Raw genomic sequence first — 14,486 nt, forward strand, 5'->3', positions numbered from 1 at the left:
GTTTTTTCCAGGAACTTCCTTCTGTAAAAACAGAACATCAGCTAACATATTTCACTGAGCTTAAGATATCACTGCCTAGGAGACACACTGTCATTTAATATAACCCTACTAAAGGAAAAGGCTGCCAATTATAATCGTAAATACCAACAACTATAAGATGTAGCCCAACTTCAGAGGTGTAAAAATGTGAAAATAAAATGTCTTAGAAACAGTGAACTGTATGATTACAAATATTGATCACTATCTGAATCTATTAGGTTCCAGAGTTTAGACAGTAAGCGTTTGAATAACAAGAAATATCTGTATTTTTCAAAAGATGAGGATAGAGTTGTCACAAAAGAGAAGAAAATCTATTAAAAATGAAACCAGTGGAGGGAAGTAACGAACCCAACAGAAAAGATGACGCTACGATTCTAAGAATATAATAAAAACATAGTGGTCTTTCTAAACAACCACACCTCTATTTTCCAAAAGGTTTTCTGCATGTGCTGTATTTTTACATATTGACCTTATTTCCAGTGACCTTATTTTATTCACTTATTAATTCCAATCATCTGTGAATTCTTTTGGATTTTCTACATATACAATCATATCATCTGTGAGTAAACACCGTTCTGTTTCTCCCTTTCCAATGTTTATGCCATTTATTTTATTTCCTTATTGTAGTGGTTAGGCCCTATACTACTGGAAAAAAGTGACGAGAGTGGACATCGTTTGCTGTTCCTGATCTCAGGGGGAAAGTATTCAATATTTCACCATTGAATATGTTAGCTGTAGGGGTTTGTTATTTTGCAAATATACTTTGTCAAAATTAAGGAAGTTTCTTTCTATTCCTAGTTTGCAGAATGTTTAATGTGACTAAATAATTTTACCACGTTTTTTTTTCTACTGAGACAATCACATGGGGTCCTTCTCCCTCCCTCCAACATCTACCCCATCTCTCCTCCCAACCCTTAATTTTGTTAATATGGTGAAATAAATGATTTTCAAATGTTAAATCAACCTTGCATTTCTGGAATAAACTCTACCTGGTCAGGATGTATTATCTTTCTCATATCACTGTACATTTGCTAACATTTTACTTAGGATTTTTGCGTTTATGTTCATGAGATACTGGCTTGTAATTTTCATTTCTTGTAGTACATTTGTCAGGTCGGGTATCAAAGCTCTCTTCAATTCATAAGATGAGCTGAAAAGTATCACACGCTTTGTTGTTAAAATATACATCACTAATACCTCTTACTTCCCAAGATAAAAGCCAATTCTCCAATAAAATAGAGGTTATAATCCATTAACACCTCCTTATCTTACTTCCTATATAAAATATTACAAGCCATGACTATTGTTAGTACTTGTAAAAAAAGAAAAATAGATTTTTCTCATGGATAAAAATGGAATAAAAAAAGTATTTTGTAGGGCTTCCCTGGTGGCGCAGTGGTTGAGAGTCCGCCTGCCAACACAAAGGACATGGGTTCGTGCCCCGGTCCGAAGATCCCACATGCCGCAGAGCGGCTGGGCCCGTGAGCCATGGCCACTGAGCCTGCGCGTCCGGAGCCTGTGCTCCGCAACGGGAGAGGCCACAGCGGTGAGAGGCCCGCGTACCGCAAAAAAAAAAAAAAAAAATGTATTTTGTAAAAATTACCTACTGCAAAAGGTTATTACAAATTAAGTCATCCAAGTATCATTTTTTAATAACCAGTGCCCAAGTTAAAATCAAATACAAAAGAAACATAGTTAGGATGCCTCAAAGCAACACTCCCAATAAGCTAGTTCTCACAGGTGTCTAAAGTAGAAGTGCTTTGCTTAAATGTAGTAAAAAGACAGTATTCTGAGGAGTTATGTGTAGGAAACTTATTAATATATAATCACCATATAGTCAACTTTTATATTAATAATCAGCCTTTCAATAAATCTCAATGTTCACTTATGATATTCCCTGAAAGCAGCATACAGATGTGTTTTCTGTAGCAAAACGTAACTGGGAATTCTAGTGAGGACAACGGGAGTTTACTTTAAAATTAAGTTTATCAAATATTTTCAGGAATTAATGATTTTATGTCTTACTAGAATACCAAATAGCTTAAAAGAGACAAAGGGATTGAAGATCTTGCAGAGAAATATTTTAACATCAAAGAAAAAAATGTTTAAGTCAGTAATCAATTTTTGCTACAACAGCTTGGTTCCCAGAAAATTCAGCATAGCAAATAATTTTATATAAATCATATTTCTCTGTAAGGAAAATAATCCTGGTAATAATCCTGACTGAGTAATCCGCAGAATAATCCTGACAGAGGCCAATCCATCTTTTAAAATTAAAATTAGTCAATAACAGTTATGAAAAGAAATGATCATATATTTCCTTAATCTTTATAATAAAGTAGCAAAATTACACAACAAATACAAATTTTAAAAATCAAAGGGTTACTTAAATGACTGTATTTTATCGTTAAGGAAACAGAGAGAGTAAGACTTATCCAGGATCATCCAGAATGTCAGCTGCTAAATCCTAACAGTCGAATTCTCTATATGACATGCAATGTTCCTTCAATTATGCCACATAATTTCCCTTTTAAAAGTTCCATGGTACAGATGTCAGCTTATCATCATGCAAGGGGACCAGGATATATTTTTAGATTACCAAAAAAAAAAACCCTGCTAAGGAACAATAACATCCTGTACCATAAGTCTGATATACCTAAAACTGATATAAGAACATTAAATATTCAACTGATTAGTCAGTTTACCTTCTTAGAATTTAGAAGGGCTTTACGGGGATAATTTGGACAGTCTAAACCTTTTTTAAAAAACTAACCAGGATGGACTTCCCTGGTGGTGCAATGGTTAAGAATCTGCCTGCCAATGCAGGGGACACAGGTTCGATCCCTGGTCTGGGAAGATCCCACATGCCGCAGAGCAACTAAGCCCGTGAGCTGCAACTACTGAGCCTGTGCTCTAGAGCCTGCAAGTCACAACTATTGAGCTTGCATGCCACAACTACTGAAGCCTGCGCGCCTAAAGCCCGTGCTCCACAACAAGAGAAGCCACCACAATGAGAAGCCCATGCACCGCAATGAAGAGTAGCCCCCGCTGGCCACAACTAGAGAAAGCCCGCATGCAGCAACAAAGACCCAATGCAGCCAAAAATAAATAAATAAATAAATATATTAAAAAAAAAAAACAAAAAAACTAACCAGGATGGTATATGCAGATGCCACCTTTATTCTTCATAAACCTCTCTAGAGTAAGCTGAGGCACTCAAACATCATTTTACTGATCACTCTACTCAGATGATACCTATTTAATAGCTATTACAGTATCTTAATATTTAGCAGTAAAAATTAGGTTTTAAGTTTCCTTTCTTAGCCCTCTCATAAGTAGTCTTAGAATAACAAAGAATCACTAGAGGGTTTAGTGGGTGCTATTTACAGGAAGCGGATAAAATTTTACATTTGTGTACTTGTTTGCTTTAACAATGACAAAAGGGCTTCCCCGGTGGTGCAGTGGTTGAGAGTCCACCCCCCGATGCAGGGGACACGGGTTCGTGCCCCGGTCAGGGAAGATCCCACATGCTGTGGAGCGGCTGGGCCTGTGAGCCATGGCTGCTGAGCCTGCGCGTCCGGAGCCTGTGCTCCGCAACGGGAGAGGCCACAACAGTGAGAGGCCCACATACCTCAAAAAAAAAAAAAAAACAATGACAAAAGATATCGTTTAGATGCAAGGTTTGAGTTTTCTCCAGCTTTCAATTTAAAAAAAAATTGAAATAACATTTGATGATGGGGAACATTCTCCTACTCTCCCTAAGACTTCTCTGAATCACTGAGCTCTAAGGATTATGCCGTAAAAACCCCTATGGACTAGGGGAACAGAAATAACCAAGAATAAGCAAAAACAAAATGCTATTCTGTAAACAGGTTCACTGAAGATGACAGGAAGTTACAGACTTGTAAATAATTGCTTTCCTTAGAAGATTCTTGACAATATTTACTGAGTAGGTTTTTTTTCATAAATAGCCCACTACCATTAGTGATTTTTCACAAATATACTTAATGCTAACTATATTAGCAAATTTATACTATCAATTCCAAATTCGGACACCTTTCATCTGAAGCTATACAAAACACGTTACAAAACAATAATGAGAACAAGTAGCAAAACACACTAGAAAAGTTTTGCAAAAGCTATAATTAGTACACTTCAATTTCAGAATCCAAATCTTGACATAAACAGATCCTAAACATAATCAGGGTTGTAGACCTCACCAGAATTGCTCGGCACTATGCTAAGTGTAACAGCCCTTATATTGTTATTTTATTCCTTAGTTACTTATTATCAAGGCGGATAAAAATAATCAAAGTAAATATTTAGATGCTGCTAAATTTAGTGGCATAGACTAAGCCACACAAATTCGGGGGGGGCATATATGGAAAAATCTGGAGGTTTCATAGTAGAGGTTAGAGAGATTTTCAATCTTTAAAAGAATGACTAGAAATCTGTTAGGCAGAAGGAAATTACTCCAGAAAAACCACCACCAAAAAAAAGAAAAAAGAGGCAGGAAATAGCAAGAGACAATGAACAGAAAAGGGCTCATTAGGAACAACTAAAGCAGAGGTAACAGAACCACAATAATTGAGGTATGATGAGTTATGAATCAAACAAATTTAGCTGAGGAAATGAAAGTTTCTGTACGAAGTTAACATTAAAATAAGTCTGAGAGTAGAATGGTGGCAGTGTAAACTAGAGGAGGGGGATGCCAGCCCAGAGGCCAGGGAACTGAAGGAGACAACTGGACTACAAACACAAGTGAATGACTCTAAGGCTTCTAGACTGCACAACAAGGAAAATGGTGGCATCACTTCCAGAGGTGGGTGGCTAGGAGGAGAAATTAATTTATAGGGGAAATAATGAATCATTTTAGGCATTTTATGCCTTAAGTAATGCTGAGGTGCCCAAGAAGAAAATGTGATATACAAAATGAGATTCATACTCAAATTTCTAGAATTGCCAAAGTTTAACACAGTAAATAAGGAAAATAATATACTGAAGAACCAGTGAAGAGAGCAGGTCAGCTATTTCATGGGATGCTGTAATTATCTATAGTGTCAATTTCCCACGTAATCTTCATAATGGAAGGAGCCACGGACTAGAAAGAAATCAAAGACCCAGATTCCAGTCCTAGCTCAGTAACTCACAGTGTATAGGTCAACCATAAAACTATTTGGGGGTTACCTTCCTTAAGGTGAGGATAAAGAAATGAGAAAGATTATCTAATTCTAATATTCTGTGATTCGACATACCTCAAAAAAGACTAAAGATCAGGGCCATTCACTCATACCTAAACAGAAAAAAATAACACATCTACACAGAACTATAAGACAGGTCCAAAAATGTTCTCAATTTAATCAGCATTTGCTCCCCTCATTTAAAAAAAGAAATGACTAACTATATTGTCAGGCTATACACAATAGCTGTTTGTAATAAATAAACTTATTTACATCATTCTTTCTAATTTACAAAATACTCTTTAAATAACTGATTTTATTTAATCATCATAAAACCCCATAAGACAAATATTACCATCACCATTTTATTGATGAGGAAAAGGGTTCAGAAAGGTTAAGAGCACTGCCCAAAGTCATGCAGTTAGTAAGTGAAGAGCCAGAGCTCAAACTCAGGTGAAATTCCTAGTTCATGGCCCTCTCTATAAGGTCGTCAGAGTTTTCAAATTAAAATGTATGATATCTCTAAAGAAAAAATAGTAAATAAAAACTAAAAACAAAAAGAATGGAGCATAAGGAAATACAGCGAGCAGCAAGTATTAAAATGCTGATGCAAAAAGCAAAAAGAGGTAGGCAAATATTTTTCTTTTTCAGCAAATGGAAAGCAAAAAGGTAGGAATAAAAGATACAATTAAGAAGCAAGAGTTTGGAACTATGAAAAAAATTAAAAAATTAAGATGCCACCTGAAAACATTTATGAAGCCAAGACACACACATCATGCTATTCTTCTTACCTTTTCAGTTGCTGAAACAGATGGCTTTGATACAAAACCCAACCTGTCCTTCACAGATAACTTAGTTACATTCTAAAAAAATTAAAATGGACATATTCAGTGTTTCCCCAAACATATATAAGTCTGTAGGGATTTTGAACATTCTGATTCTACTAACATATACTGACTCTGTAAGTATACTGATGTTAATAACAAAACCTTGGGCCTTCTGCAAAGACAGAGACGGAAAGAAAATGTTTGGAAAAACAAACAGTATACAGTATTACTCAATCATGGAAAATTATGATGTAAAATAAGAGGTTTAAAGCAGGTGGTTGCTAAAGTCCCCTCCCGTGATACAGAACCATACATTCTTAGAATCCTATGTTGACAAGTAGAAAGTTTGTACATTCTAAATATTAGATGTGAGTAGTTAAAATACGTGCCTGCTTTGTGAGCTTAAAACAAACGCCGTTCTTTCCTAATGTATGCTTGTTTTATAGCCAAATACACTGTATTTGGTGATGATTTGGGATAGCAGGATTGGAGGGGGTTTTTTTTAGTACCTAATAATTTACTAATTTACATTCTGCATGTTTTCATAAAATCTCAATATCTTACTCTTCAGGAATTATCTACAAAGACTTATTTTAACAAGGTGGCATCCATTAGCTAAGTAGGATACGACATCCTAACTATTTCACACAGCAAATATTGAAACATAAGAGACTGAGGGTGCAGAGAAAAGAAAGTGCCACTCAAGTGTGGAAGGGAGGGAAGGGAATGGCATATGGAGAAGAGAACTTGAGAGTCAGGAATAAGTGATGCAAAGTCCTGAGAGAGCTGCATAAGTAACTTCAAGGTTTAAGCCTTCCCTTCCCAAAAGCTTTCAGTTCAGTCTACTGCATAATTATCTCTGGAACAGCATTCTAGTTAAGTAAAAGATGATGGGAAAAATAAGATTTAATGTACTAAAACTTTACAGTTTAGACAGTTTTGCTGGAAAATGTCTCCTCTACAAAGTGAAAAAGTATTTATTCTCATAAATAAGTATTAGCTACAGAAAAGAATTTAAGATTCAAATACTATAGGAAAAGTAGACTGTGAAAACATTATGGTAATGGTAAAAAAAAAATTTTACAAGTGGTGTTCAAATACGAATAGACCATCATATTTCTGTATAAAATGTATATATAATACATATATATATATATATATATATATATATATACACACACACACACACACACAGACACACACACAATTAATTATAATTCAAATCACCAAGGAAAACTAATTGACTGAGAACCTATTACATGACAGGCACAGTAAGACTTTTCATTTACCTGAGGAAGTTCTGAACTGGCACTCTGGGCTTCTACTGGTTCAACAGTACTTGAAGGTACCGGACCCAACCGCTCTTTGACTGACTGCTTCACAACAGGCAAAATGGGCTGCTGGACTAAAGGCTGCATTACCTCAGAACAAGAAAAACATGTTAAACAAGTTGATTAGTTCATGAGTATGGAAGGTAACCTTTGTTATTTTGTTACTAAGTTGCCCATGCAGAGAAAGTTTTAAAAATGCAGCTTATTATCAAAACCTAACCACCTCGCAAATTCCTTCATGCAGGTATATAGATGCATAAAATATTTATAAAGTAGAGGAAAAAATCAAAATCTAACCTTCACTATCTTCTCTTTTTTTAATTAACAGAAGAAAGATAAACAGAAAAACAAACTGCTGTAGTACACCTCTGCAAACAGTTAAACTTTACATATTCATTGACTCACTGATTGAAAGAGAGAAAAAGAGGGAAGGAAGGATTTCCAATATGAACCCACAGTCTGAGTTTCCAGAATACACACAGCTACCATGTGCTGGAGTACCTCCCATGTACCAGGGACTGTTCTATATGCTTTACACATATCATCTTATAATTATCTAAACTAGGGATTAATGTCATAATAAAATGAGAGAACAGGTTAGAGAAGTTGCTTTTAAAAAACACTGTGCCAGGGCTTCCCTGGTGGCGCAGTGGTTGAGGGTCCGCCTGCCGATGCAGGGGACATGGGTTCGTGCCCCTGTCCGGGAAGATCCCACATGCCGTGGAGCGGCTGGGCCCGTGAGCCGTGGCCGCTGGGCCTGTGCGTCCGGAGCCTGTGCTCCGTGACGGGTGGGGCCGCGACAGTGAGAGGCCCGCGTACCGCAAAAAAAAAAAAAACAAAAAACACTGTGCCAAGAGCGTTCCAAGAAAAGCATTTAATTTCACACAAATTTCTCTCTTACTTTTGGAGAAGTAGTTTGTAACTGCTGGGTGCTTCCTTCTCTGTGCCAATAAACCTTAATAAAGCGATTATTTAGCACTGCTTCTGTACTTGATATTGCTTTCTTTGCTTCTTCATATGTTGCAAATTGGATAAGGGCACCTTCAGGATCACCATTATAGGCAACCTAGGATTTAAAATATTAAGCACAGTGAATCTGCAAATGAATCTATTGCTTCATACAGTAAAATTCCCCAAGAAATGAAATATTGGTCCTCCAAGTAAGAGTATATCTTTACACTTCCTTATATCTAGATTATTACCGTAGCCTACTTTCACTCCAGAAGAAATGGTAACTGAGGGGCCGTTCAGAGTGGAATCAGAGCCTCCTCTATATAACACTTAGTAGAGAATGCTCACTGCACAAATGTTAAATACAAGCATTAGAATGTTTCACTTTCTACCCCCAATATTAAGGCTATTAAGGCTATGAGAAATAATCCTTATGTCACTGAGTGACATGACTTAGATCCCCAGAGTCAGAAAAAGGCAGTAAACTACTTTGAAAGGAGTGATCTCTAATTGAAAATCACAGAAAAATCCATCTGTAAAATTTTCCGAATTGGTAACTCTCACAAAAATATTTCCAAGAGCATAAGAAAATTTAAGGCGGGCAGGGGGAGTAAGATCTAAAAAACAATAGCAACAATCACATTTTACACATAAGGAAACTAAGATTCAAAGAGTACGTGATTCTGTAGATCCATATGAGTAAGTAGTAGATCCAGGGCTTTTTAGTGTTCAATCCTGTTCTTTCAGTAATACCAGTACTTTCCAAAGTGTGTTATATAAACTACTGGTGATGCAAAGCAATACAAAATAGGGATTAAGCACACAGACCCTGAATCAAGCAACCTCGCTCCAGATAACAATACCCACTCAGTAGTTGTTAAGAATTAAATAGTAATTCATGTAAAACAGAGCGTGGGGGGGGGAGTTCTATTAGGATAAAGCTAAAGGGTTTCTTTAAACTAACTTTCAAATATATGTATTTTATAAATAATAATGCAGGTAGTATACAGATACAGCAATAGGACCTGTACAGAGATAAGATACCAATCTCACCAGTAACTGAGGAAATACAAGTTGAAACAACAGTGAGATACCATGTTTTAACCCTCAGCTTTAGACTTCTTTAAATTTAATATTACTAATGTAGTTAACTGTGTAAGGAAAATAACTTTTTAAAGTCTAGATCTAAACGTGGTAGATAAATCGAATTGCCATAAAAAGATATTTAGAGATATTCAAGATACAGTAAATAACTACAGGGTAATATGTATACTGGGGACCCACATACTTTTAAATATGTACACATTTTCAAGTTTGCATACTGATTTATAGGTAGATACATACTCACAGAAATACAAAACAAAAAATCCAAAATAACACATGGTAAATTGTTACCAATAATGTAATAACATTATGGGTATATATGAGGAGAATAGAAGAGACAGCTGAACACATTTTCTTTAAATTCTATATAAATGTCTACTGCCCCACCCTTTTTGTTGAACTTTCTTTTCATTTTAGGGATTGACTGACCGACTGATTGATTTGGCTGCGCTGGGTTTCGTTGCTGCCTGAGGGCTTTCTCTAGCTGCAGCGAGAGGGGGCTACTCTTCGTGGCGGTGCACAGGCTTCTCATTGCGGTGGCTTCTCTTGTTGCGGAGCACGGGCTCTAGGCACGCGGGCTCAGTAGTTGCGGCTCGTGGGCTCTAGAGCGCAGGCTCAGTAGCTGTGGCACACGGGCTTAGTTGCTCCGCGGCATGTGGGATCTTCCTGGACCAGGGATCAAACCCGTGTCCCCTGCATTGGCAGGTGGATTCTTAACCACTGCACCACCAGGGAAGTCCCTCATCTATTACTTTTATAGTATTATTTTTTAAATGGAAAGAAAACAAATTTTTCCAAAATATCAACTTAAGCTGTACTCTCTAACATTTATTCTTATTTTTATCCGATTATGGGAAATAATTTAGTTCAAAAGAATGCTGCACAAACTGGAGAAGAAGCCTAACATTATTTGAACTTTCAACATATTACATAATGTAAACTCAATACTAAATAACCTCACAAGTAACATATACCGAAGCCAAGGTCTAATTTTAGGTGAAATCAAATACAAATTACACTGATATTTATCTTAACAGATGTTCAAAAGTGGAAGAGAAAAAAGTAAATGTTTAAACTGATTACGGATTACCTGGCATTTGGGCCCCCAAAGTATCTATTAAATGTATACCACCATAGCGGCAGCAAAAATAAATCTGACTGAAGCATTCTGCTAACGTGAAACTAAGGAAATGAAAACTACTCTAAGATTAGATTTTACCACTGCGGTTATTTAACTTTGCTGTAATTTTATGATAATCTCTATTAGGTAAAAAGTGTATAATAAGATCAATCAAGTCTCCTGCCTTTTGAAAGTAAATAGGTTATTCAAAATCACACATTTTCCTAAAATAAAAAGTTTCACTTCATATCCAATTTTCTAAACTTAGAATATTACCAAAGTTTCCATAATATTTTCTTATAAAACTATTTTTCTTACTATATTAAGAGTCCCTCTCTAGATAATTAAGCAGAGACAACAGAATCACTTCAAAGCTCTTACCTGTAAGTTAACCAAGGTTCCAAATCGACTAAAATGCTCATTAAGTTTGCTGATATTATTTAATTCTGGAGGAACTTTTCTAAGTTCAAGTTTGGTATTTTCATTTCCAAACTGAACTTTTTTCTGGAAGCCTGGGCTGTTTGTTCTATTAAAATTTGGTCTGTAACAAAAATCAAGTTAATTAATACATTCATTTATAAATCCTGATCCCTACAAGTACAAAGGAATAAAGTTTTGCAACTTAAGTTCAATTTTTTTTTCAAAATTGGAATTGCTAGTTGATAAAGGGAATTTATTTTTTTTCCTCAAAAAATGAAGTTTCCAAATGAGTAGTGTTCATTATCTTTCATGGAAGCCAAGTGAGAAGGGCTCTTCCATACCATTTGTTCCTTTCCACTTCTATTCCACTCCTACTTAAAGTTCTTAGCAGGAAAGGTCTTAGCACCCTCTTTCAGTCAATTTGCCTATATAACCTTTGCCGTTTCTGCAAAGGCTAACTTATTGAAATATTTCCTAGTTCAAAACATTAATTAAAAGCAAGAAATGACTGTCTCGACCTCCTTCCAATTAAAAAAAAAAAGTCAGAATTGTAGACCATACGTTTGACACTTGAAGAAAGGGGGTCAAAACTGTGGCCCAGGGAGGTTACATTGCTTGCCCTAAATCACAGAATTAAAGGCAGAGACAGAACTAGAAATTATGCATTATTAAACATATGTTAAAGCTCTAAAAGTGTGATCCCAGTCTTTCCTCAAACATGCAAATTTGTAAACGAATCATCAAACACACAGCCTCCCCTACCCCCACAAAGGCTGCTTTCTAACTCCTAACAGGAACTGCCCACATGTAAAGCCTCCTCTCATACCTAACCCTTCCTTCCTTCCCTAAGAGTAGGCTCGTGACTATCCTCTAGACAGCTAGTATTCAACAACATTGCTAAGTTAAGGGGTGGGTTGTTGTTTTTTTTGTGAAGGTAGGGGGAGGTACAAATAGGAAAAATTATGTGCTCAACCACCACACCATTTCTATAAGAAAGCACCTTCCAAGTACCAGACAACTAACTTACATATTTTTAGAAAACAAATACTATACACTTTAGTTGGGGACTGCCTACAGAATAAATTTTATTTTGAAAGAGACCACTATACTGTCACAATAATACTGCAACGATCCTAAAGATCACTGCATAATAAAATTCCTCAATTTCCCCTGCCAGCTTACTTATCAAACCAAGTCTTCTTTGTAGGAACTCCAGGCTCCCCAGAACCAATGGTTCTTTTCCTTGACTCTGAATCCACTACTATCCTCATACTGCTTTTATTAGGAGGCTTTTCTGTTTGAAACAAAAGAAAAGAAAGCATAGATTAATATTTTCTGTTAATCGTAGCCACCTACTTAAATCTGCATTAAAAACAAAGTTCTGGATTTTTGTCCAAATATACATTTTAGAATAGAAATATATGTATATCTAAATATAGTCATCTAAGGGATTTTAACTTATTTTGAATTCCTTTCACACTTAACTGAAGAATAATCAGTAATTCTCATATGTCAAATTAATAATAAATAAATCATCTTGGGGCTGAGTTTATAGTTTTGAAAGTAAATGCACAATCTACAAGATTTAAAATTTAACACTAGTCTAGTAACCTTAAGACTCAATAACTTGGAGTTGTGACTGAAATGGGTTGCTTATTTAAACATCAGCATATTAACATAATAAAATCATGTTGAATTTAAAAAGGTAAAGATTCAACATTGAAATGCAGTGCAAAAGAGCTGTAAATATGTGCTACTTTCAACACTTAACATACACTTAGATGGAGTTTGACTAACACAAAACTACATTTAACCTGTTATTCCCAAATGACACCAAAGTTTAAAACATGCTAACCTTAGTCCACACGGAAAAAATATATTTTAAAATTCCTTTCTTAAAAGATGGATAAATTGGTTATATAACTCCTATTCTGAGTATTTCTAAACATATAACTAACCAAAAGAATTTAGGATCTGTTTCAGCACAATCTCTCTCATGGCTACCACTATAATCTCCATGCAGGAGATCCTCCTACCAAATCTGTTCTTCCTCTCAATGAATGGTATTATCATCTGCCCAGTTATCCAAAACAGAAACCTGGTGTCTTTCATTTCACCTTCTCCATTACCCCCATTCTAAGTCCCCAAATTCAATAAGTTAAAGGTGTTGTCAACTCTTTCCACTAAACTTAAATCTCTTACTTCCCACTGTTACTACCCTAGTCTAGCTACTTATCATCTCTTTTCTAGAATTTTTCAAACGCCTTTAATTGGCCTCCTATCTCCCCGCCCCCATATCCCTTACTCCCTCTGTTCCTAATCAAAAAGATCTTCCAGTTTCACAAAAGTAGCACAGGATATATGTGCTTTATCGACCCCCTTTTTCTGGCTAACTCTGACTTATCCCACATCTCTACAGCAGATCGGGTGGAAACATCCAGTATCTGGCATTGCTGGCATTCACAGTGCAAGCTGTAGTTTCTTTGCCAAGTGGTATCTTCCCAGGACCAGTTCTGCAACAGAATTTCTGGCCTTATTCCTGCCTCCCAAACATGTTCACTAGCCCTTTTAAAGAGTCTTTGAGCTATCCAATATTCTTTTGTACTTTAATATGTTCTTTATCTGAAGGTTCACCAAGAAAGGCAGTGATGTGTTTGCTCCTACTCATCTGTATTCTCTCACTCATATTCTCTTTCACTGTTATTTATTTAAAAGAAGGAGCGCTAAACACACAGAAGCAAGTTCCTCTTGATATACAATTAGTAAATGTGTCTAGTAGTTGTATTTACTGTGTTTTCCCCTGATACCTTTTTAATAAATTGTTTTTCTGCTTAACGTTTTCAGCACTGGTTTTGTTGACGGCAAATGAAAAACCACTTAGCCCTTCTTCCTACCTATCTATATCCAGTCAAGGGAGTGTCTATCAAGTTCTCCACTGCCTTAGAAATCTAGAAAGTACAATTATCACTTTTTTGATTCCAGGCATCAAAAGGCCTAAAGTTTTTTCATTTGTTTAGTAACAATAATTTCCTATGAAGTTGAAAGTATGAAGCATAAAAATATAGTTATCACATAATAGTCTGTGACAAACATAAATGAGGCCATCTATAGGCTATTCGAAATGTATAATAATTATATAATGAACAATATTATAAACTTTTAATTATGTATATGTCACAATCCAGGCCAGTGAATTTCAAAACAAATGGGCAATAGATGAGAACATTTTGAGGGGAGGAGGACTGAAAAAAGATAAGGCAATAGAAATATAGGTAATCCTCAATTTAAATGGTTTGCTAAATCAGTTGTCTGGTACATAAAAACAATGTTATTAATGGAAAATATATTCCTCAACCAGCTTACAGAAATAGTACATGATGTTATCTAAAGAACTTTAAAAAGTACTAAAATAATCATTATGTATAATGACTCTATAAGAAAAGGCATTCAAATTTCTAAGTAGGCACACCAGACATTTATATCTCAATAGAGCCATTTCCTATAACTTGTAACT

General features: G+C 35.7%; 1 protein-coding gene across 16 annotated transcripts in view; it reads right to left on the reverse strand.

Annotated features, from left to right (window-relative positions):
• Positions 1-14,486, reverse strand: part of RBM26 (RNA binding motif protein 26) — an 84,934-nt gene that overhangs the window by 33,305 nt on the left and 37,143 nt on the right. For 11 of the 16 annotated variants that reach the window (XM_081215174.1, XM_081215172.1, XM_081215185.1 and 8 more), the window contains exons 10-14: positions 12,155-12,266; positions 10,934-11,093; positions 8,279-8,443; positions 7,336-7,467; positions 6,011-6,082 (exon numbers count right to left, since the gene is read on the reverse strand). In XM_081215174.1, the coding sequence (XP_081071300.1) occupies positions 6,011-6,082; positions 7,336-7,467; positions 8,279-8,443; positions 10,934-11,093; positions 12,155-12,266 (641 nt within the window). The remainder of the gene's footprint in view (positions 1-6,010; positions 6,083-7,335; positions 7,468-8,278; positions 8,444-10,933; positions 11,094-12,154; positions 12,267-14,486) is intronic. The other 5 variants (XM_081215173.1, XM_081215183.1, XM_081215177.1 and 2 more) reach the window with 3 other exon arrangements.

Source organism: Mesoplodon bidens (assembly GCF_964165515.1).
Source record: "Mesoplodon bidens genome assembly, chromosome: 17".
NCBI lineage: Eukaryota > Metazoa > Chordata > Mammalia > Artiodactyla > Ziphiidae > Mesoplodon > Mesoplodon bidens.